General features: G+C 37.3%; 2 protein-coding genes across 3 annotated transcripts; one reads left to right on the top strand and one right to left on the bottom strand.

The window, feature by feature from the left end:
- Positions 1-491: 491 nt before the first annotated feature.
- ccl25a (chemokine (C-C motif) ligand 25a) lies at positions 492-2590 on the bottom strand. The gene is made up of 5 exons (XM_033982685.2): positions 2498-2590; positions 1692-1770; positions 1401-1518; positions 878-971; positions 492-799 (listed from the first exon to the last, which is right to left on the bottom strand). Exons 2-5 carry the CDS (start codon positions 1753-1755, stop codon positions 773-775), a joined length of 303 nt encoding a protein of 100 aa, XP_033838576.1. The 5' UTR covers positions 1756-1770; positions 2498-2590; the 3' UTR covers positions 492-772.
- Positions 2591-6459: 3869 nt separating this feature from the next.
- ranbp3b (RAN binding protein 3b) lies at positions 6460-22603 on the top strand. Of its 2 annotated transcripts, XM_033982302.2 has the most exons (17): positions 6460-6561; positions 8670-8728; positions 9537-9573; positions 9762-9839; positions 9929-10000; positions 10630-10695; positions 11356-11448; positions 11572-11675; positions 12170-12286; positions 13750-13850; positions 13947-14022; positions 14603-14690; positions 16322-16446; positions 17023-17143; positions 18288-18430; positions 19002-19191; positions 21464-22603. In XM_033982302.2, the coding sequence occupies exons 1-17, from the start codon at positions 6540-6542 to the stop codon at positions 21505-21507; spliced, it is 1536 nt and encodes a 511-aa protein (XP_033838193.1). In that variant the 5' UTR covers positions 6460-6539; the 3' UTR covers positions 21508-22603. The 2 variants fall into 2 exon arrangements, with proteins under 2 accessions (XP_033838193.1, XP_055084376.1); XM_055228401.1 differs by lacking the exon at positions 11356-11448 and having other exon boundaries at positions 6475-6561.
- The last annotated feature ends 1184 nt before the right edge of the window (positions 22604-23787 follow it).

The raw sequence follows: 23787 nt of genomic DNA, 5'->3' as shown, positions 1-23787 counted from the left end.
AATCTATCATTACTATTAGTTTATGGGATGGCAGTGGCTCAGTGGTCGAGTGCAGCCTCATCCATATATATATATTTAATTATTATTTTCGGGATGGAAAAAATGAAAAGTAACTTTACAAGCCAGTGGTGGTGGGGTCACTGTTGAGCTCCATTAGCCTTGTCAGAACTTTGCAACATCTTGATTAAGTGATAAACACACAGTACTTGCACTTAACTTAGACTGAGATATCTCCCACATCTCACACTGCAGTGAGTTCATATGTACATAATAGTTTCATCACCCTAAACTCATTTAGAAAAGGCCATTGTAAATGTCACAGTAAACTTTAGTCAAAATGAAAGTTATGTAAGTTTATTGTGCCATATTGTAGGCTACAGTTACAAAATGAGTTCACAAAATATGTAAAAAAAAAAATACCACACAATTCTCAGATAATATGTTTCACCACATGATACACATTTAGAAATTACAATCAGAAATATACAGTATTGACAAAGATTTAGTAGAACTTTATTATAAGGTATCACATTACATGTGTCACTCCAAACAGCTTATAAAGTACTTTGGCACAAGGCAAGAAAACCGGGGTTAACATATAGAGACGCACCTCTTTAAAATGGTCCCTTTTTCAACAGTTTGTCATATTCTAAAGTGGTGCTGTTATGTCCTGCACAGCAAAAGCAAAAGTTAAGCTGCCCATTTTCTTTAATGGCTTTCCATAAACTATGACTGGAACAGCGTGATAAGACTTGGTTTAATTATATTGCCTTCAACCTTTGTATGGCCGTTTTTTGTGCTGTAAAGAGATAATCATATAAACATTTAGTTGTTAAAATTCAAAATAATCATCAACCTAGATTGTTTGTGTAAATACCTTTTTGGCTCTACTTTCAAGACTCCGGATGAGCTTTGGGACCCATCTCTCAGCAGGGTCAACGCAGTAGACCTTGCCTCTTTTCAGGGTGAAGCTAAAAATAGAAAACTCACAAAGTTTCTGAAATGTATTGTAGTTTTATATTTATTTCTATTTAGTTTTAATAAAGGCAGTGAACATTAATAAACATTATATCATTATAACTGCCAGATGGTGACAGACTCCCTAAAAGAAATAGTAGTAGAATTGAAGTAGAAGTAGTAGTGGTAGTTGTTGTCTGTTTTAGTAATATAAGAAATTGTAGCTTCACATTAGCAGTAGTACTACAAAATACCAGCTGTAGAGTAGCAGTGATTGTTATGTTGGGAGACAGCTGCAGGAGCAAATTAAATAGGCAGTAGGAACTGCAGTTGTGGTTAACTAGGCTAGTTTATTAGTAAGTAGAAGTACTTATACAGTTGTCGTAGAAGAAATAGAGTATTTGAAATGTAATTGATAGTAATAATTTACATTATTTACTTACATTACAGCTGGAAGATTGCAGCCACCATCCACTTCCTGCATTCTGTAACGAACTGCATGTTTCTGAATAGTTCGGCTGTGCTTTTTAGAATATTTCAGACAGCAGTCGTCATAAGATACTGAGGATAAAACATGAAAAATATATCATCTCAAGTTAAATATTAACATGTGATGATGCATAAAGTCCACTAGATAGAACTGCTATATTATCCTATCAATTATCCCTACTAAACCATTAAAATTATGATCTTATCAATTATTGTAGATGTATAGAAGTTTATTGCGAGTTTACCTTGTGCGACACTGAGACACACAAAGCACACAACCAATAGACAAAGCACAGTGAGCCACTTCATGTTGAAGTTTGATATCTGCAAAACATGAGCCAAAATCACTATTTGCCTGAAATCATTCTTATCACAAAGTAATTTCCTCCACGCCTCAGTAGAAAACCTTGGACCCAATACAAACAGGTTATATTTTTGGTTTCCTAGTAAAGCCTACTTAACCAGTCTGACAATCTAGAGTGCACAAAACTAGAGCATATCCAGGGGTGTCAGAATATCAAAAAATAGGACTGTTGTAGTACTGATTGACAATTTAAGAGAGCTAATCTCATGAGTGGTAGTAAAATAGTTGCTGAAAGAATTATCTTATAATGCACAAGTTTCTAAATAGTAATGACATTTTAAGTTCTGTCACTTGACATAAAAAGCTTTTGAAAAATAAAATGCAAAATGTTTAAAGTACTTCTTAATTTGAAATAAAGATTAGTGATGCATTGCAGGGTGAGGCTGCACATGTCAACGGTTATTTCTCCCAACATAAAACACAGAATTTCAAGTTACTTTACTGCATTATTCTGAAATTTGAAAATATAATTCCAAACCAATACAATATCATAAACTCATCACCATCATTTGCCATTTGACCTATAGCTATACATGATAATACTTAAACAAAATATACAAATGAAACCTGCATTAAGTCTGTAGGAGTCAATTGATTAGAAGGATAGCCATGATAGCCATAACATGAGCCGACAGGTAATCACATGAAACCAGTTGAAGCATGGTTAATCCCATGCCTGTTCCTTACCTGTGTGTCTCTAGTGTTGTACAGGTGAATGTCTTCTTCCTCTGTTCTCACCTGCACAGACGCCTCTCTCTTTTAAACCACTCACAGCTGTATCAAGTTACTGCACCTATAACAACCTTTGCACTTTACCTCAGCTTTCCTTTCGATTTCACCACAAACACAATCAGATCAGCAAGATTTGACACCCAAACTTCACAAAATATACACTTACCACAGATATTTTTGAATATCATATGAACAGTAAACACTTTTATATTTACTTAAGTATTTTCTAAGTCCATTTTGTGGTAAATATGAAATGTGAATCTTGTGTTAACAATAAATGTGACGTGGGAGAAATGCCAGTATGTGCCGTAATAAAGGGAGATTTGCCATGTATTGCCAGTCACAATGGGTATAACTTCTGTATCTCTATCTCAGTCAATATACACAAAATGCCATAAGGAAATTGTTCATGAAGTTAATAGTAACTCTGTCTGGCTCATGGTAGCAGCACTCTGGCACAGGAGTTGAAGTATTTGTGGTAATTTTGCCTGTAGCCCTTATGATTCGCTCTGTTGTCGGGACGGTTTAAATGTTTGAAATGGCAGTTGATTGAGAAATATTTAATCATCACAGCTGTTGAAAGGCAATGTTTGGCAGCAGAAGTACTATTGCACATTGTTCTTCAATTATTAATCATTATCATGATATAATATATATTTATATGATATAATTGTAAATACCCGACAGAAGGGAAATATTAAAGTATTTTTTATTGACCCATATAAAAGTCTTATCATTGTTCACTCGTCACTTTGACCGTAACAACACTGTGCAGGAAATTCCAAGTTTTTAATTGAAAAAATGTTGTTTCAAGACAGGGATTTGTGTCAAAATAAATCTTTATATACAACACAACAGAACATTTTCGATTGACAACATTCAGAAAATTGCCAGAGCTGAGAATGTTCTGCCATCTATTCCTCTGCCACAGGACAAAGTACGTTTCCAGACTGATTTGGTGAACGTCATCTTAATGGCTCTTGGAATGTATGGTATGGATATTTGGTAAAACTGGGTTGATTGTTGCTTTTGAGATTTACTATAGGCACCTATGTAACTTTTAGGCAATAAATATCTGCCCATTTTTAGACAAACATCAACCCACCACCATGCAAATATTTTCCAAAAGACTGTTAACCACTGTATAGAATGTACATAGTTTATTTTTGCATTTTTTCTGATTTTGAAACAATTGCTGATGTTTTGTTTCCATCGCTATAACAATCCTGTCTTATCTTATATAACCAGACATAATGCACTTTTGATATGAAACTTGATCAATGGCATCAAATTTTCTGCTGAAGTGTCAAACATTACCTTTGCCCAATGCCTTTTCTTGTTAGCTTTAAAAAACAGTTCACAGGCTGCCGTCAAGATCTCAGTGACAGATATTAATGGCTGAACATTTGATACTACAGTTTTGTGTTTGTTTTTGGTTAACATGCTCAAACTCACTCTGAAACGCTTCACTACAGCGTACCCTTATCCCATTCCCCTGTTTACATCTATAAAACTTGCTTTGAACATTCTTATCTTGAACAACTTTACAAATTTGTCAAGTTTTATTTATTTACATTTGCAGTTGCACCTGTGTGGTTCTAATTATACCAAAACAACAATCTTACCATGTAAAAAACTGTTTTAAAGATATGCATTTGGCAGCAGTTCCCTCTATTACTGGTTGTGGCTGAAGAATTTGAGTGATTAATGCCAACAACCCGTCAGAAGATGATGGTCCAATGCCAGAGTTTCTTGGACTGCAGCCGTGGGATGACACACTTTGTTGTATGGTACGTTCCTTTTAGACAAAGTGATGTGTTTTTTGTACCATTCGAAATTACAGGAAAGTGCTGTTCATTTATCATTAAAGTGAAACTTAACTTTGGCAGGCTTGGGATTTGGTGAGAGCTAAACTTAGGGGCACAAAAGTCACACTTAATTACACATGAATTAACTGCTGGCAGATAATGCAAAGAATTTGTCCATGGAAGACTGTTATATGTTGGCCATAGTGCAAAACTTTGCCTATTCATCATGTGTTGAAAAGAATAATGACAGAGTTTCTTATATGATTATAAATGGAAGATTGGATGGAAGATTGGAAGGTGAAAACAAGGTCACAATTAATGCTTTTTGATGCATTTTTTAACATGCATTAAAGAAGTTATTTTGGCACCTTAATTATCACACTAAAGCATGTGATGGCCTTGTATTTGTGTGTGTTTTCTTGCCATGTTTTTACTATTCATTTTTAACATTTAACCAGTAACAATGAAGCAACACTGGCAGCAAAGAGTCACAGAACCTCATAGGGCTAAAATACAACATAAACATAAGGTATGTAATTTATGCACGAGAGGAACAGTTGACTGAAAGTGCTGTCTTATCTGATTATCTGTATGTCATTGTGTACGTTGTCTTGATCTTGTTGATAGTCCAAGCCTCCCTTGAATAAAGACATATGAAAAAGTCATTACTCTGTCAAACCATGAGAGATGTCTTATTCAGGGTGTTGGGATCATAGGGTGGTGTAGGTAAAGTTATAAGCTACATCTGGAGGAGAATAAATAATTTCCTTTACAATGGTAGCAATTGAATTGGTGAAACTGGTGGCCTCAAAAGTTGAAATTATAGGTTTTTGTAACCAGGAAATGTTGCTTGGTTTCATACTTTTCAGCTGCCATCATCCTAAAGCCTGGCCAGCCAAAAGCATGCGCTTTTGCAGCACAAAAGAAGTAGGAAGGGTAGGCTCATAAAGCTACCAGTGAAGTTTAACGGTGTGGGAAATTATTGCAACACTGAAATAAATGTTGTTTAATTTATTTATGTTTATCACAGGCATTTTGGCTTGATGTTAAATATTAAATTATAGTCTACTTGTATAAGCAATTTACCCTGGCAACCTACCAAAGCTGGTACTCTAAGTGAGATAAATGAAGATGGCCCTGTGCACTGGCAAAGATATCCTGACAAGTGAGGTCCTTCTGTAACAAACAGCATAAAAACATGCAGTGACTTGTTTCAGCTGTGCCTTGAGGGAATTTTAAGGTTCATTGTAACAAGGAAGAAAATGTCTTCAATTGTGCAATAAAGTATTAGGACTTATTTTCCATCATATGCAGGTATGATGGTCCTATGATGAGTCTTTAAAAAACAGCCATTGTGATTAAACGTGCTTACAAAGGGAGTTATATCAATTATGTGGATAATAATTTACTTAGTATGGGTAATCATGTAGGTACTGTAGCACCATCTAGTGGTCATAGTTTGTGACTGCTGGTCAATTTTCACCAGAAGTTTCCTTTGGTCCACACACTTGATAGGCCTAGTGTTGCCTCGTAATACAATTAAGAAAATTAGACAATTGAATAGCAATTAATGTGAGGATAACAATAACAACAATGGGCATATAGCCTAACCTGTCCTTTTCAGTGTATTAGATTAAAAGATGTATCTTTGCATAACAGATGTATATTTTTATGTGATCTAAAATTAATATTTGGTTAAATATTGTATGCTGATGTATGCAGTAACAATGGCATGTAGATATCTGTGTAATCCCTCTGTTGTCCAGGTCTTTTGCTAACTATAAAGTAATTCTGATTTTTGTAGGATAGTCAAACTCATGTAGGGCAATTACTGAGTTTATCAATTAGTTAACAATATTAGTTAAGGTACACAACCTGTTTAGCATATAACCAAATGTGCATCTTCATATTGCAAAAAGAAACTGTAACCAAGCTCATTTAAAGATAGACAACATAGCTGCAAAGGAAACTAGTTTGGACTTGACTATTTTACATTTTAAGTGCCTCCTGTGGTCAGTGTCAAAGGAATCGTTGCTGCACAGGACATGGTCATGCGCAGGGGCCATGGGGTCAGCTGGAGTTTCTAAACGGAGGCAATGTGCTCACTTCTGCCGCTGAAAACAGTGTACTCCTCCGGCTGCATTATCTGACTGCGCGGTGGGTTGTGGGTGTGTGAGCGTCGAAGTAAAATGGCGGACTTGGCAAACGAAGGTGAGTAAGTGGCAGCGTGAGAAAAACAATACCAGCGTCCTGTCGGGTTAATCCGTGCTTTTGCCGTGACCGCATGATAGATAACACATCAGCAACGCCATTCCCACGTCTTAGAAATGAACTTTTGCTTAATTTTGGCGTCAGGGCTTCCACAGTGCCACAGCGTTAGCAGGCAGGCTAATGTGGCTAGCAGCTCGGGTCTGTGTAATATCTGGAATGCTCTGAACGCCCTCGGACATTGGCTTACATTTAATGCTACATTAGCTCTTAGCACCCGGCTATTTATAGGCACTGTATTTTGCTATTTGTGGTAATGTATTATAACTTTGTGAATGTACAATCAAGCACGCGTAACATTCATTGTAATGTAATACAACAGAGCTCGATGGACAGTGCATGAATAGCTTCTCTAGAAATGTACAGAATGCAATGTAAAATGTTCTCAGCTGGGTCCCACTTTACGTGCATTTAGGCGCGTAGCAAAAAGACGTCAGCTAAGCGACTGTTATGGTTTTACTAAGTGCACGCATAGTGTCTTTGTCTCTTCTTCCCACATTATTGTCAGCATCCTTACGAGTGCTTATGCGTTTGTTACTGTATTCAGACATGTTCGTGAATGCCTGTCAAGGAAGAAGCCCCTTAAGGGATGTGGAGCGCACAGGCAGCCAAACACTGTAGCTTTTAGCTTAGCCAAAAGAGCAGCCGGTGGCGCCGTCTATTAGCTGGAGCGGGTCAGATGGTGCAGATACTCACTGGTTGACATAAAGCCGGGAACCGTTATGTGCTGGATGAATAAGCACCTACCGTGAACTAGTGAAAACTGGGAAATAAAAGATCCTGTGAGGTACATTTAATAAAATAAGTGCAGATTCAATATAGGTCACGTAATGGTTATGGTATTAACACGTTCAATGCACCAGCGCCTTGCCCAGTATAAGGTTGATATTGGGTGATGCTCATAACCCTTTTTTACCTGTGTTATTAGCGTCTGGCATTGAGCAGAACTTGTGTCACTGTAAACGCAAAATGAACACAAACGCCACCCATTTTATTCGCCCATATTTTAAAAAGCGAACAAAACACGCAGATGCAATGCACGGACTTTAAGATTTAATAATGCTAAAAATAAATCAATGTGTACTCAATCGAAACGTGGAACAGAAAGTCCGTGCATTGCATAGAGAGAGTTGTCCTCTGTCTGCTCCTTAAGGATTATACACCGCACTCAGAGGTGACGGTCTGACGTGAGTGACCTGAGCAGACGGAGCGTGCTACCTGCGATTAGCGTCTGCGCCACTTTGTTGTGACGCTCGTTTAAAGCCGAGCCGAGCTGTACTGGGCAGAAGATATGTGCTATTATTATGGTCCAAGGGCACTTCAGAGCAGCCAGCGTTGTTCAGCTTCTTTGTTTGAATGGCAAATGAAAAGGATGCATAAATAGCATGGTCATTTTCTTTGCACAAGGTGTTTGACATTTGCTTTGACGGGTTTACTGGCAAAACATTGCAAAGTGCGATATATTACTACGGAAAAAGATCATGACAAAAGATAATATTGAAATTACTTGGTGCCACTGAGATAATGACCAGAAAGTCCAATAATCCCAGTTAACCCTTTTCTAAATATCATTAAAGACATGAGCTGTGATAAATAGTGTAACACTTATTACTTAGTATTTATAACTAGTCATACAAACTACTCATTTAACCTATACAGCTCAAATCTTATACTACCAAAAAAAAAAACACTAATGCAAAGAAACTGTACACATGTTAAGTATACATAAGTACATATTGTTCCAGGTCTATTATATAGTGATTAGCGTGACATGCCAATGGATCGATGGCTCAAAAGGGTATATAGATTGTTATTGATCACCTTTTCAAGAAGACATGCCTACAGTGTCTTGTTTTTAGTTTATTTGTTTGTTTTTCCTGGAAGAAAATGCAAAACAATGCAAGTATAATGTTTTGCATGAAACTTGATGAAGTGTGGATCAGTCCAGGACTGTATTTGATTTGTGGCTGTGGTGCCACTTCCTAATGTAGATCAGCTGTGTTTTGTGTATTGTGTGCTTAGGTGACTAGCTGATATTTTTTTCTTGACAGACAAGCCTGCCATAGCACCTCCTGTGTTTGTGTTTCAAAAAGACAAAACGGCACAGAAGGTAAGTCCCACCATGCATTTTAGGCCCTAATACTATTCATACCTCCTATAGCTTTAAGTATCTAGCAATACCCGATATCAACTGATAACAGTGCAGAGACTGAACACAGCATTTATTTCCTATAAACTAAAATAATATAAGATAAAACTGACCCAAATATGTTATGTAGCTGTTATCTTTCATATAACTACAGAACAACTTTGTATAAATAAAAGTTCAAACAATATGACACAATTGGGCTTATTACATCTATTTATATGTCTCACCAGGATATTGCTTGATCCGATATTTGGAAGCTACTATGTGATCCAGCTAATTTTTCAGGATCGGCACCAATATCAAATACCAGTCTTGGACTCAACAAAATATCTGATCTTTCAATATTACCCTCACAACATATTACACGTGTGGATCAATAGGCACATGTTATGCGGTGCAGTCAGATATAAGAAGAAAATGGCTCCCTAAAAACTTTATTCTCCTATATTCAAACAGAGAATAGACAGTGCAATTCAGTAAAGTGTTGTGTTTAATGGTAATTAGCATAAAACTAAGAGGTAATATAATTTTTTGTTCCTCTGAGGCCTAAAATGTATTAAAATTGTATACATATTCTGAAACATATATTGAGATGCATATGTAATGGTGAGAAAAAAACAGTAATGTTGCATCGCTACTATTCACATAATTTTTTTCCCTATAGAACTGAGTAGAAGCATAAACCTATTAATGTTGTTGTGAAAGAAATTAAAACCAACTTCTGAATTGTTTTTCAATTAGTTCTTGACTTGCGTAATTTTCTTTGCAGCGATCAGCAGATGGCTCCAGTGCAGAAGATGGAGAAGGTACATTACATCTCTTTATTATCATACACAGACTGGGCCCTCAGTTCAGTGTTTGTCTATTTTAAAATTACCCAAGAGTCTGAAATACAGTAAAATTGGAAGAAAAAAAATGCAGATTAAATATTATTTTTTGTGTGTTTTGTCTTTGTTCCATATTCTTATTTGACACTGTGTTATTTGTGTTTCAGACTCGGACAAAGATGAAGGAAACTATTGCCCTCCGGTGAAAAGGGAGAGGACCTCTTCGTTCCCGCCTCCACACTCTGGTGAGGACACATGCAGGGCCGCTGTTGTGTGGTGGTGTTTTAAACGTCCATTTGTATGCTGAGCGCACTGTCCCTCTCCTACTTTGCAGTTTCCAAGAACAATGTATTCATGCCCTCGAGTTTCAGCCAGTCCCCGACCGGCAACTCTGACTCTGAGCCAGGTGAGCGGCCGGGACCCTTACAGCTGTGGACACTGTTTTCACTGCTGCCTTATTTATATTACTGCTTTTAATGCAATACCTAATACCTTAGCATTAACTTATTGCTAATAATATAATTATTGGTAGAACTGATGACTGTATTTCAACATAAAGATAAGAATTCAAGTAATATATTTTGATTTCAGTTAGTTTGTCAGACGTTTTGTGAAACAGTTTAAGGGTCATGTCCATAAAAGAGTACAGAACACAAAGAGTTGATAAATAATCATACTGCTAACAGGGAAAATGCATTTGTGAACACTTAAAACTGGTGTTTCTGGTTTAACTTGGTGTTAACCATTTTTCCCCTTGTCATGTAAAAATGCAACAACAATAACGGAGGAAACATAAATGTTTCACAGAAATGGCTTTAGATGACCTAAAACAATTGTATCACTTTATGAAAAATGCTCTGTCTGGGCTTTATTGCCTCTGTGAGAAATGGGTCACAGATCTTGGACAGTGGTAGTTGAAGCGTTAGAAATGACTAAGACATTTATTGGATATGTCTCCCCTCTCTCTCCCTGTCTCTCTACCTACCTCCCTCTCTTTTCTTCTCTCTCAACCCCTCTCTCGCTCTGTGTGTCCAGAGGAGAAGCCAACAGGATTCAGACTGAAACCACCAACCCTCATACACGGACAAGCCCCCAGTTCAGGTGCGTCAGCTGTGTAGTCATGGTGCTCATTTAAAGTCTGAGTGTCTGCACAAAATAATTCACATCCCTCTGGAGTTGTGCTGAAACTGTCTCTTGCTGCTGAGATAAGTTGGTACCAAGGAGTTGGTGATTCAAAATTTGTTCATGCCACCCATGTGACTTATTCATTGGTTTCAGGCATAAAGATTCCATCATAATTTAAAGGATCTGGCATGCAATCATGCATTTGAAATCAAAATACTATATCTTTTGCATGGGGACAGGTCCGCAGAAAATCCTTCAAATCGGGAAGGAATCCTTTGCCTGAAACCCATGAGTACACCACCTGCGTCCTTTGGATCCAGTCCTATTGTTAATAAATGTAAAGTGCTCAAATATCAAAACTCTCACTTTCTTTACTGTTAGCTGTGCTGCTGACATTTACACAACAGTTACATCATACAAAAGTAGAGCTGCATTTTAAAAAGCAAATGTGACTTTGTTGCTGCGAGTTCTGTGTAAGATGCTAATCAGAGATTAGTATACAGGTCAAAGATTATAGACTCTAAGCATTTATGTCCTATGATGACAACCCCACATTGCATGACATTACTTAGTGAACATGCATTGTTGTATAGTGTGAGTGAGAGCTGAGGTGAGCTGTGAGTCATTGTGTTGCAGGCGTCCCGAGTCAGAAACCCAAGGAGCAGCAGCGTAGTGTGCTCCGCCCTGCAGTCCTCCAGGCCCCGCCCTCCAAATCACACATAGACTCAAGTACGACTCTCCTCTATTTGCATATAGTCCTTATATTTATTCACTTGTTTATAAAATGCTCGGATCTATCCACTGTGACGCTGTATCTGCTGAAGCTAATGAATGTGGCTTGGTTTTCTCTAGATTCCAGTTGTGGAACGAACGGAGTAAAAAAGTCTGAGGAGGCGTCAGCGACATCTCTCTTCCTGAACAACACAGAGCACTTAGGTGGCCAGACCAAGTCACTGGTGAGAACTCAAAGACAGTGGACATGTGCAATGCATGTTAAAAGCACTGGGCATAAGACCATTTTAAAACTATTCAAATAATCATCAGATTGTTCTGTTTACAACAATTGAAATAAGACATTTTCACATTTTCAAAAAAATAAACAGCTGTTTTGGTTTTGATAACAAGCACTTGGTTGAAAAAAATAAATACAAAAAAGACAGACTTTTGTAGAAAGTATGTATTTGGTAAAAAAATATTGTTTGTATGATGTTTTCCTTTGGCATTTTTTGAGCCTATATTTGAATGTTGCAATTTAGTTTTTATTCATTTGACTGAAGCATGCTCGGTACTTGTTTATGAGGAAGTATCATTCAGTGCAAGTCAAATGTGTCTGAAATCGCTGCTTTCAAACACAGGAAACTGCCAGATATCACAGTTTTATTTTCACAGGCGCATTAGACACAAGCTGCTGCTGTGTGCTGTTTATGACCAGCTCTGGTTTCATTTCCAGAAACATGAAAACGAGGAAGACGGAGCAAGTAGTAACAAAGAGGGAGGTGGAGCCGAAAAGAGCTCAGATGTAGCAATATCTTTTGTGTTCGGTCAAAATATCAAAGACAGAGCTAAGGTGCGTGGATTTGTCTTTTTTTATTTCCTTGTGGTGCTGGGCATTGCCAACAAACTCACAATACACTTATGTACATGATGCGTATTATGAATATGTACTGTGATAAAGCTCAGGGTCAAACCGTTGTGATTATTAGTAAAACAAAAGGTTGCTGTGAAATTTTTACCCAACTGCGTAACTGCATCAATCTCTGCAACAACCTGCACAGTTGCATGCATTGTCAAGGTGTCGCTCACAAATGATCCTTTTTCTGTCAAAATATCAATTTCTGGTTACTATTATTGTGAGAAGAAATATTACATAAACCTATTCATGTTTTTCTCCTCTGGGTTAAATGTTATTTAGAACAATCTTATCCGTGGTTTATCTAATTTTAGACCTGATTTAGACTAATTTAACTGCTCAGAAACCCAAATATTATCTTATGTGGTATTTGGTATGAAAAGTCTGAGAACCCTTGAATAAATACATTACCAGTCCTCTAGTCTGTGACCTGCTTTATGGTTGCTTTCTGAATGATAAGGTAAAGTTAATGTGACATAAGTACACAGAAAAAAGCACTTTACTAGACCTTCTAAAATTCTTTTCTTTATTAGATTTTACAATTCATGTATTACAATTATGACCTGGACAATCACAAATATTAATACATCAAATAATCTTGACCCGATTCCTCCATATATATTTATTTTTGATCTGCATTATGTCATTCTGTGTTTAACACGCACATCCTGCACATCCATTTGACTGAAATCAAACTGAAAATGTTCTGTTTCTTCTTGTGATGTCATTAAGTGGGGATATAGGAAGTTCTCCACTGTGTTTTTAAACTTCATACACCTTCACTAGAATCTGATCATTTCATCAGCCCTGGATTTGCCTATTTTTGTAGTTACAACTGTTGTTTTAGCCTCATTGAAACAGCTTCACTCCTCGACAGTCTCAAGTGTATAAAAATGAAAAAACAAAATCAACAAAGGAGCAAGATTAATGCAGTTCATTTGAGGCTAAAAATAGCTGTTAACACTAAATTACATCATGCGGTGGAACAGAGCATTTAGAGCATTGGCGATGCAAAGAGCCTAATCCAGGATTACTCAAACATGTGAATGAAACAAAACATTTTTTGAGTAGATAACTGACTCTTGTGAGACTTAGCCATAGTTTAATGCAGTTATGTGTAATATGGGATCTTTTAAACACTGTCCTATTTTATTGTCTGCTTTTGTTTTGTTTTCTTTTTTTTTTTTTACATATTGCGCACTGTATTTTTCTGACGGTGATCTAGTTAAAAAGGCCCCTATATTCCTTTGCTATTTTGCTTTGCTTTTGAATCAGTAATTGATGTTGACTTATTTGTGTCAGTGTTTTTGTTTTTTTCCACTTGTGTCTGATTATGTAACTTTTCTGTGTTGCATAAAAGCATTAGAAATTCACCTCACCTCTTTTGCTTCTCCCTGCAGCTCGAAGAAAACAATACAGATGACAAGTCAAAGGATAGTGCTTCATCGGACTCTCAATCGGAGACCACTAATTATTTTTTACAGTACATCTCTACCCCAAGGTAATACTAGGCCAAAATAGTGCCCTCTATTTTCCAAGTATTTTTAGCAAGTCTCAGTGCAGATCTTTCAGTAATGTCTCTTCCTTTGCTTTCCAGTTCAAAAAACGCAGCAAACAGTACAGACGGTGGTGCAAAATTTGTTTTTGGGCAGAACATGTCCGATCGAGTTTTGGTGAGTGCAAACCAGGAGAATGAATGGGGTTAGAATGGAATTTGTTTGTGTGAGTGAGCAGGTATTTATCACATTGTGGGCAGGGGGCTAAAATCTGTACCCGCTCAATTCATGGGAACCAGCCTCCCTTATGGGCACAAAACGGGCTCCTCACACTACATGATTACCATACTCCATACAACTGTTCAACAACTCACCCTCATGTAAAATTATTTCATGTCAAAGCTACCATTTTCTTTTTTGCACTGTATCTCCTTACCCCATCTACATAGCCAAGATATATTTATTATTTACTGTAGTTATTTTTAAAAAAAATTGTACATATAAAAATCGGAATATTTGACACATGCATATTTGCCTTACGTTGTTAGTTTAATTATTTTGAATTTTATATTTATAAATCATGTCCCTGTTTAATATAGTATATTTAAATCCTTAACTATTCAACAACATGATTTAAAGTACAGATATGGGTAAAGTTACAATTAGACCACTACTACTATAGTACTAAACCCTGTGTCTAGGAAATATAGTGTCCCCATAAAACATGTAAATCCAACGTGTGTGTGTGTGTTTCCAGAGTCCACCAAAAGGAGAGTTGGCAGCTGAAGAGACGAAAGAGGCCCCAGATGCTTCGCCCTCATCACAGGAAAACACGCCAGAGAAGGGTAACCACACACAATCACTGATGGTGCTATCGTTGAGCGTAGTTTTAAACCATCTATGTTTTCACGTTTGATTTTTGGTAAATGTTGAATTGATTTAGTATTGTAGCATTTTGTTGTTTAGCCACACTGTAGGAGCCTTTTGCTTGGATTGGCTGGAAGAAGCCTCCCTGTTTCCAATCAGCTATAAATGCTCCCTCAAGATTCCCTTCTCTTCTCTGTCAAGAGCCATTCCAGATTTGAGCGCACTATTATAAATTTCCCTGAATCCAGCATACTCATTTGTTCAGTACTTGGTGAAGATGTGAGTCTGGTCACTGGTGAATCTCTCCATTTTCAGATGGGTGTGATTGACAGGTGGATTAGCCAATCAGGGATACACATTGGTCCGCCTTCCAGTGCCTTGGTGACTGTAGAAATGTGTAAAATGTCTTTATCTAGCAAAGACTGTTCAGCTGTGATTAAGCCCCAAGGGAATGCTGATTATTTTAGATCATATTTTTGGAGGCCTGTATACCATTAGCAAGCTGCAATAAGAGCAACAGATGCTTTGAATTATAACTAACATGATTACGTGATGTTTAATCAGAGCCATGTCAATTTATACAGTCTAACGCTCTAGTCACCGCATTCCAAATAAGAGGTGAGCAAGGACGAAAAGTGGTTCCTTCAGCTCTGGTTGCAATTGACTTCTATTGAAAACCATCACCCCTCTCTCTCTAACTGCTGCTGTCAGGCTCGTCATTCATTCAGACTGTTCTACATGATCCGTTTTTATTTTACCATTTTGTTATTAATGTTTTCCTTGAGGTCGCTCCCATTAGCTTTAGCCATAGGTTGATTGACAGCCTCATTGCTCAGCGCCCGCTCCCTACCAAATCAGTGGTGGTAGTGGGAAGGGGAATGTAACTCCAACAGCCTCGTTCCTGATTGGCTCTGTGGTTTGGTTCTCGGATTTCCAAATATGGTTCCTGGGTGCAGATTAGCCACTATAACTGCTAGCCTCACTGAGCTTCACTTGAATACAATCAAACGCTATTGGTGACGTCACACTCCCTCAGTCCACTTCTATTGTACAGTCTATGTGTTTAACTTATTTAGCTAGGTAAAATATACAACATAATTGAGTTTCTGTTTATTTGTTGAAACTAGATGCAAAGGCTTGATGTTAGTTCTAATTTAACTATGACTGTATTATGTGCAACTTCTCTTAAAATGCCTGGAGTTCCAGTTGCATTAAGAGTGTGTTTTGAGATATGAGAGTTTGGTATTCATAGCAGCTCAACTGATAAGTGGAGAGGTTTGTTCCAGATAAGAATCCTAAAATACAAACTTGCAATTAAACAAGAACGTGGCTGTCATTGGACAGTTCAAAACCAGATGTTGTGCAGCCATGAATGCATAGAGTTTTAGAATTTATCCTGCCACTTCATTCCAACATTTCTCTACAAGGTAATTTTGACTGTAAATAAGTACCGGTAATTGTTTGAAATGAAGGGATTTCAGTTATAAGCCATAATCAAGCAGTTCTATCTATATATTTATATTGCTCTTAAATATCATGAGATTTGAGTTGCAAATTTAGATGATTAAAGGGCTAAGTTCTGATTGGTCATTTTGTTGTGTTTGTGCAGCGAACAACGCATCGGAGTCGTTGGAGGAATCCGCAGCAGCATACACCAAAGCCACAGCCAAGAAGTGCGTCTTAGAGAAAGTGGAGGTCAAGACCGGAGAGGAATCAGAAAGCAATGTTTTACAGGTAAATACTGCTTTCTGGGGACGTATATCTTGCACCACACAATTGCACGAGACAGAATTGCCACAAGATTGTGCACACATGAGGAAAATTATCTCGAGACGTTTTTTTCCCATGTGTTTACGTTTAGATTGGACAAAAAAGGATAAAGTGTTGGAGAGTTATTTCTTGAAAAGCTGTAATTCACAATTTAGCATTTTCGATGTATTTTTTGGAACTGAAATGCACAGTTTATTATAATGTCAAAATCTCATCTAAATTCATAACGGTTTCAGGCAACTAGATGATCTATTTGTTATTATTACTATGATAAGTTGTATTGCATAGAATTTATGGTTTACTTTGGGGCTCTGGAATTGAAAAGTAGAACTTTCATCTAGTTTCTACTTGTCCCTTTAAATTAAATAAAAAATTGAATAAAAATTTACTTTTTCTCGTTTGATGAAAATGTAATGTCATTGTGATGACTTTTTATTTACATTTGGTCATTGACAAAATATTTGTGTACTGAATGAACATCATTTTTGTGCAGATAATGTAAGATGATAAAGGGTTCATTTTCCAACCTCTTCTTCTCAGATGCAGTGCAAGTTATACGTGTTTGAGAAGACAGCTCAGACATGGATAGAGCGAGGGCGAGGGTTACTGCGGCTCAACGACATGGCATCAACAGAAGATGGGGCATTACAGTCACGTCTCGGTAAGCCCGGCCTCACTGTACTGCAGGAATTCAAAATGTTATTCAGTCTTATTTTTTTTTTAGATTTTATTCAAATTTCTTTGATGAGGTGTGCCTTAACCTTTTATATTTATGTCCAAATAAAAATGGCTTTTGGTATCAGTTTCTTACATAAATTATACAGATATTAATCGTTGCCATTTAACACAATTTCTTCCTCCAAAGGCAGAAGTCAGAACTCCAAACCACATGCTTTTACTGACCTTTCAATTAAAAACCAAATCAGTAACAGTTAGAAATTACTGAATCTCAATCTTGATTTCAAAGTTCAATTACACAGCTCTACATATAATACTTTTGTTACTTTCACAAAATCCACATGTGACACAAGGGGGAGTAGGATCACTATAGCAACAACACATCATCATTAGGACAAATCTAACCTGTTTCAAGTTCCTCATTAGTGGATGAACAGTCAAGCGCTTGATGTGTTCTGTCACCAAATTATGTCTGAGGGCTTTTCAAAAACTAATTCAAGCATAGATGGTCTAGTGTCTATAGCAGCATAACTATACAGGGATGTTGTATTTCATATTGGTTATCCACGATACATGATACATTTGGACCATAGCAATTTTAAACTATATATTTTTTATATGAATGAGTGAATGGTTTATTTTGGTAAATTTACAAAATTGGTAGAATCAAATAAATAACCAAAAAAGGAATAGGCAGAAGCTAAGGCTTATATTTGCCTATCCTGTTCTTCTTGACATATGTCTAGAGAATCAGCTTTACATGGAGAAAAAAAAAGAAAGATATATACATATGCATCTACATGCATACACATAAACATAGATAGCATGTACTGTACATGATTACAAATAAATCTTATCTAACAGTGTAAACTTACTTTTTTATACAGAAATGATACAATAATCATTTATAATCTTCTGTTTTAAAGTTCATTTGAAGCTCACCAGAGAAGTACATAATTTGAAATGATCATTTAAGCCATTCCATATATATTTTTCATATCTTTTGTAATGGCAAAAATGTTGCATAAAAACCCTTGAGTGTGTGCAGACATTGAGAAAAATAGCAAAAAAAAATGTATCAGCATTACTGTAAATATATAATTCATAGTTGATCTGTATCCTTGCAGTGATGAGGACACAGGGCAGTCTGCGACTCATCCTGAACACAAAGCTGTGGGCACAGATGCAGGTGGACAAGGCCAGTGAGAAGAGCGTCCGAATCACTGCCATGGACACAGAGGACCAGGGAGTCAAGGTCTTCCTAATATCGGTAAGTGCTACTTCACCAATTATAGATATTATAGACATACTATAGAGTAGACATAAAGTATATTTGAAATGGGTCCTGAGCTGTAATGTCATGGAACACTAGAGGGAGCCATATTCTCACAACTACTCAGTGGATATTATAATTATCTATTCAATCAAAGTGCATATTTAATTGAATTGCTTTATGTAACTTGGCTGGTGCAGAGTCTGTGCTTTGGAATGTTCCACAGTATGGCATTAAATTAATCTATGTCCATGGACACTAGCAGGTGAAGCCACCCGGCCAAAAGACAGATCACTTTCTGTGAAGTGCCTACCCAGCTCACAGTAAGAATGCGTGTTTTTAAAAGTATTCATTGCAATAAAAACAGGTGAACATCAGGTGAATAAATTTAATAAACTTTTCAGTGCCATACTGTGAACCATTACTACCCACCACCACAAAAGTGACATAGTCCATCTTTGCTATTCTGATGTTTATGTTTTATGCTGAATTAAACTCTTGTATTGTATTTTGATATTGTGAATGTCTTCTGAATAGCTTATTGTGTTCCTCTGATCCCTCCCTTCAGGGCAGCTCTAAAGACATCGGTCAGCTGGCGGCGGCACTGCATCACCGAATCCTGGCTCTTAAGAGCAAAGCGGAGCAGGAGCCTGAGGTCCCGGCTGTGACTGTCCCAGAGCCAGATATCCCCCAATCCAACGAGGAAGACAGCGATGAGGAAGAGTCCGCCAACGCAACAGCCTCCACCACAGCAAACAGTCAGTACCACTTTAACACTAAACAACACACTGATGTTGCGTATAAAACATGTAGTGGTTAGTCATTGCACAGGTCTGTAGTGTTGATGGAAGGCATTTAATTTGCTATTGGAAAAATATTTCTCTATATGTTTCAACTCTCATACAGAAAAAAAAAAGGTTTTTATTTAACCACTTAACATTGCTACGGCATTCATCTTTTTGAATATGTAAACCATTTACACCTCTAATCACCACAGTGCTGACAGGAAAGCCGTTTTTACAGAGAAGTCAGAAATGTGGATTTGGACTTCACTTACCTTTGAGCGCTCTGGTTCTGTCAAACATCAACATATTCACACAAAGTTGGTCTCATTCGTTCTGTAAAGGTCCAGAGAATATAATCCAGTCAAGAAATTATGTCCACAAAGGAAGTTAGATCCTCCATGTCCAATCTGCTGCAGGAAAGTGAAATCTGTTCCGTCACTTCTCTGCATTTCTTTTGTCAATTTCAAGCATAATACACTTCTGACAGCGCCAACTTTGTTCCTTAGCGCAAAACAAACTTGTTAGCTTGTGATTGACACCAAAGTTGACCAATAAGGTGGGGGTTGTGGGTTATTGGAGCCGCGGACAGTGAGTGAGAGCTACAGATGACTGGAAGAGTACGCCCCACTCTCCCCCTTGTAGAATCAAGCTGTTACATTACACATGTTTAGTGATGTTTTCCTCTTAAAGCCCATGGACAGCGGAACACGCTGATGCGTGACATGCAGTGGTTTACTGTAAACAGACGGAGTTTGCTGCACGCGTAAAACGAGGAGACTGGATATATAGATCTGCACGTATAATTACGCGTGCGTATTGCGTAATTTTACGCAGCAGTTTTGCGTTTTAAACATGACGAAACGGACAAAACAAAGGAAGTACGCGACCGAGGACACTGTGGATGTTTGTACAAGTTAAACTAGAGGCATCTAGGACCCGGAGCGGTTCATGGAACCGAGTGAAGATCTCATGGTGGACTCAGGAGTAGAGGGACCTTATGTTTTGATGGACTGGATGCTGTTCCTGATTGGTAAGCGTGGTTTATTCTGCTATTGACTTAATTGTGGGTCAAATGTGTATCATGTGTAATCATTAGCATTAGCTAATGCCAATCTGCGCCCCCCGACCACCACCAATCATCACGCACACACCACTTGGGCGAAGTGTCTTGCCTAAGGACACAATGACAGAACTAAGGACACAGTGACACTGCAGCAGAATGAGTGTCTCTCTGTACAATCATGTCCAGTGTGTTCTTAGTTTCCAGTGTGTGTTTGTTTACATTTTGAAGTGTGTGTGTTTGTTCACTGTTTGCAGTGTGTGGTTTGTAAATATATATTTATTTTGACCCATACCACTTGTTGTGACTATATTTTATATACAAATATACATTTTATATTGTGTTTTGATATGATATATAAATGTACAGTAATAGAGCAGCTGGGTGTGCAGATACAGATTCCTCTCAGTGTGAGTTTTCAGTAGAGCCCTCACTGATTGAAACATAAATGTCTTCATTCGGATCGGTTTGGAGAGGCCTGGACTTACTCATGATAAAATGATTGTAAAACTCTCATTTTTATAGGTATTGATGTAAGTGGTCAATAATCTTGTCAATTGACATATAGTGTATTTTTGTCCCCAGCTCCCTACTGCAGCTTTCTACACCTTCATTTTCACAAAAAAATTTAGGCAAGGATGAGAAAAAAATGTTTTGTGTGTTCCAAAGTGTAAAAATGCTCAGCAGACAAACTTACAGTGATACCTGTGGATAAAACTATAGGGTGTTACCTTTACAAAGACCCCAAACTTGTGCATTTACTACTGAGGGTTAAATAATGATGATTATTTTAATTTGGAGAGGTCAGAACAAAGGCAATTTCACCAAAATGACACGGAATGTTAAGGGTGAGCAAATAAAGGCATAACAGTCTATCCTTGTTTGTGATGTGATGAAAAATTTGTCTTGTTGCAATAGTGATTCAGAATTCAAAACAAATTTGAATGGTGAAATGTTGCCTATAAGCTGGAAGCTGAAACCCATTAATGTGTATAGCATTACTGTCAAATTGATATAGTATTTTATTTTATTTTTTTCTCTAAAACCATATCCATTGATATCCATTGATTTCTAAACAACAACAGATTCACTTTTTTCTGAATAGAAATATTGACTGAATGATAATTTGCACTGGAAGAGATCAATTTGAAGTGGATTTTTTTGACACTTGTTTGTGCTGCCCAGGTACTTCAGAGGGCACGGAGGGCCAGGCGGCGGGGAGCACATAGCACCTCTCTGGGACAGCCTGTAACTGCTGCTGAGGAGGCATTTTACTGTTGGCATCTCCATGGACACCCCTTTGACCAACATGGGTCCCACAGACCAGTACTTTTGGATATTAGAAAACTAGCTCCAGGAATAACCCCTTTGTGCCGGAGTGTCTCACCCAACTTTGTGCAGTCCATCTTTTCTGCGTAACCTCTGGAGTCGTCTCTTCCCTCCCAACTGTTTCTGTTATTTTTTTATTTTTATTTTTTTCGTTTGGTTTTCCCGCTCTTTTCCTCCTCCTCTTCCCCAATAGCAAAAATAAAGACTTCAAAGCTTTGGTTTGGGACTTTTCTGCTCATCATATTGATGAGTGTAAGGGTGTTTCCTCTACATTTTAAAGTATGGCACATGTTAAAGACTGCAGTTTCTACTTTGGGACCTTTTTACTCATTTGCCCGGAGCCTCTGGAGTCACCGTCCAGAGAAGTTATCATTGTATTCGACTAGTCCTCAGTCCACTGTACCCCGCCCGTGCCCACCCTCTGTGCGTTTAGGTTTAATGGCAAATGTAACTTATTTTTGCCTGTCATTTATTCATCGAGGCGTCAAAACATATGTGCTGTTTCTAATGGCTATAGCCGAGACCACTCAAGTTGTCATTAATAGCAGTTTCTTATATTTCCTATTGACCTATATTATAGTGAATAAAAGACTGAGACAATGCAGTTCTAATGTGAGTTTATGAGAACAAAAGGGCAGAGGGTCACCTCCAATTTTCTCTAAATTAATGTTTGTCAATCTTTTTTTTTACTTTTTTTTTTTTTTTTTTTACTTTTTTTTATCAAGAAATAACTCATCAGTCTCCATTCTGCATGTAACTTTCTTTTCAGGGTTTATTGTGTTCATGCATATTTTTATTTGATTTATAAAATCTTTTGTCCATTTAGAATTGGTAAAATGTGTTGGAAATGAAGGCTTGACTTCATGTGTGGATAATTTGAGTGAAAACTGTAACCCCCTCTGAATCATGTACATTTGAATATATCATTTAATAGAGCACCATGTTTTCTCATCTCCCTCCGCTGCCCCCCTTTACAAAATAAACCATTTCGACTCACCCCTGACAAGTTCCTTCTCGACAAATTCAAACTCATCAGTCAAAAATATTCATTATGCAAATGGGAGAGATGTGGATCCTGTGTCATATTTTATCTCTTTTAGTCAATAGATTTGTACAGCCCTCATTTTTATTTTCACATAAGAAACAAGTCGCTCTGGATGAACTTAGGCTGTGTATACCACCGTTTGAAGAACAGGGCAGTATCACACAAACAAGTTAATGGTCTGGTAATTTTAGTAGTTCAACTTTAGTCTAGTAAAATATTAGACAAAGTGACCTGAATTATATCCAAAATGGTAAGGTTAAAATGAACGGGTTAAATTTAGTGTTTTGCTTTTACTAGTAAAACATAAGGGTCAATGTACCACATTTATTAAAGGGTAAAAAGGAAACAATGAAGGTGTTGTTGACTTCTGTAAAATTGTCCAGTGTGGCTATATTTTATATTCTGTGACACTGCATTGCAAACTGTTCCATTATTCTTTGTCACTATAAAGGACTTTGAAAACCTGCTAACCCACAAATATCACAAATTATTCAAACAAGGAAGAGATGAGAAATCTATAGAGAGATTGGATTGTAAATGTCAAGAATTTAACCTTATTGGCAAAATTCACTTTTTTTTTTTTTTTTTTAAACTAAGCTGGCAGAACATCCATAAAGATGCACTGGCCAAAATAAAAAGTAAACCAGAAAGCTGTGGACTTGGAAACAACATATATCCACTCATGTCACATTTCCTTTGTATGACATCTACTTGAGTTGTTGGCATTTTAAATCTCCATTGGTTTAACATGAGGTTCTCTCTAGCTGGTGCAGAATTTTACTAAAAACGTGTCAATAAGCAAATCATTTACCTCTCTACTATTTGATTTGACATTTAAAGTCAAGTAAAATGCCATAAAGTTTTACATAATATCCCAGTTGGGGTCACAAGTCAGTTGCTTTGTTATTTTGGGGTTCATGACCTCAGTTTGGGAACCCCTGTACTATGTATCTTTTTGGGGGGGGGGGGGGGTCACCTGCTTGTTGCCATGGAAGTGTTATATTTTCCCTGAATTATCTGTTTAACATAAGACTTTAACATATTTTGCATTTATTGAAGTACAGGTGTTTTTTGTTGCCAGAAACATCTGTATTCTTGATGCGAGCTTCTCCACAGATTTGAACTTCAACTTGAC

Source organism: Periophthalmus magnuspinnatus, chromosome 17 (assembly GCF_009829125.3).
Source record: "Periophthalmus magnuspinnatus isolate fPerMag1 chromosome 17, fPerMag1.2.pri, whole genome shotgun sequence".
NCBI lineage: Eukaryota > Metazoa > Chordata > Actinopteri > Gobiiformes > Gobiidae > Periophthalmus > Periophthalmus magnuspinnatus.
This window is presented reverse-complemented; position numbering and strand designations above follow the sequence as displayed.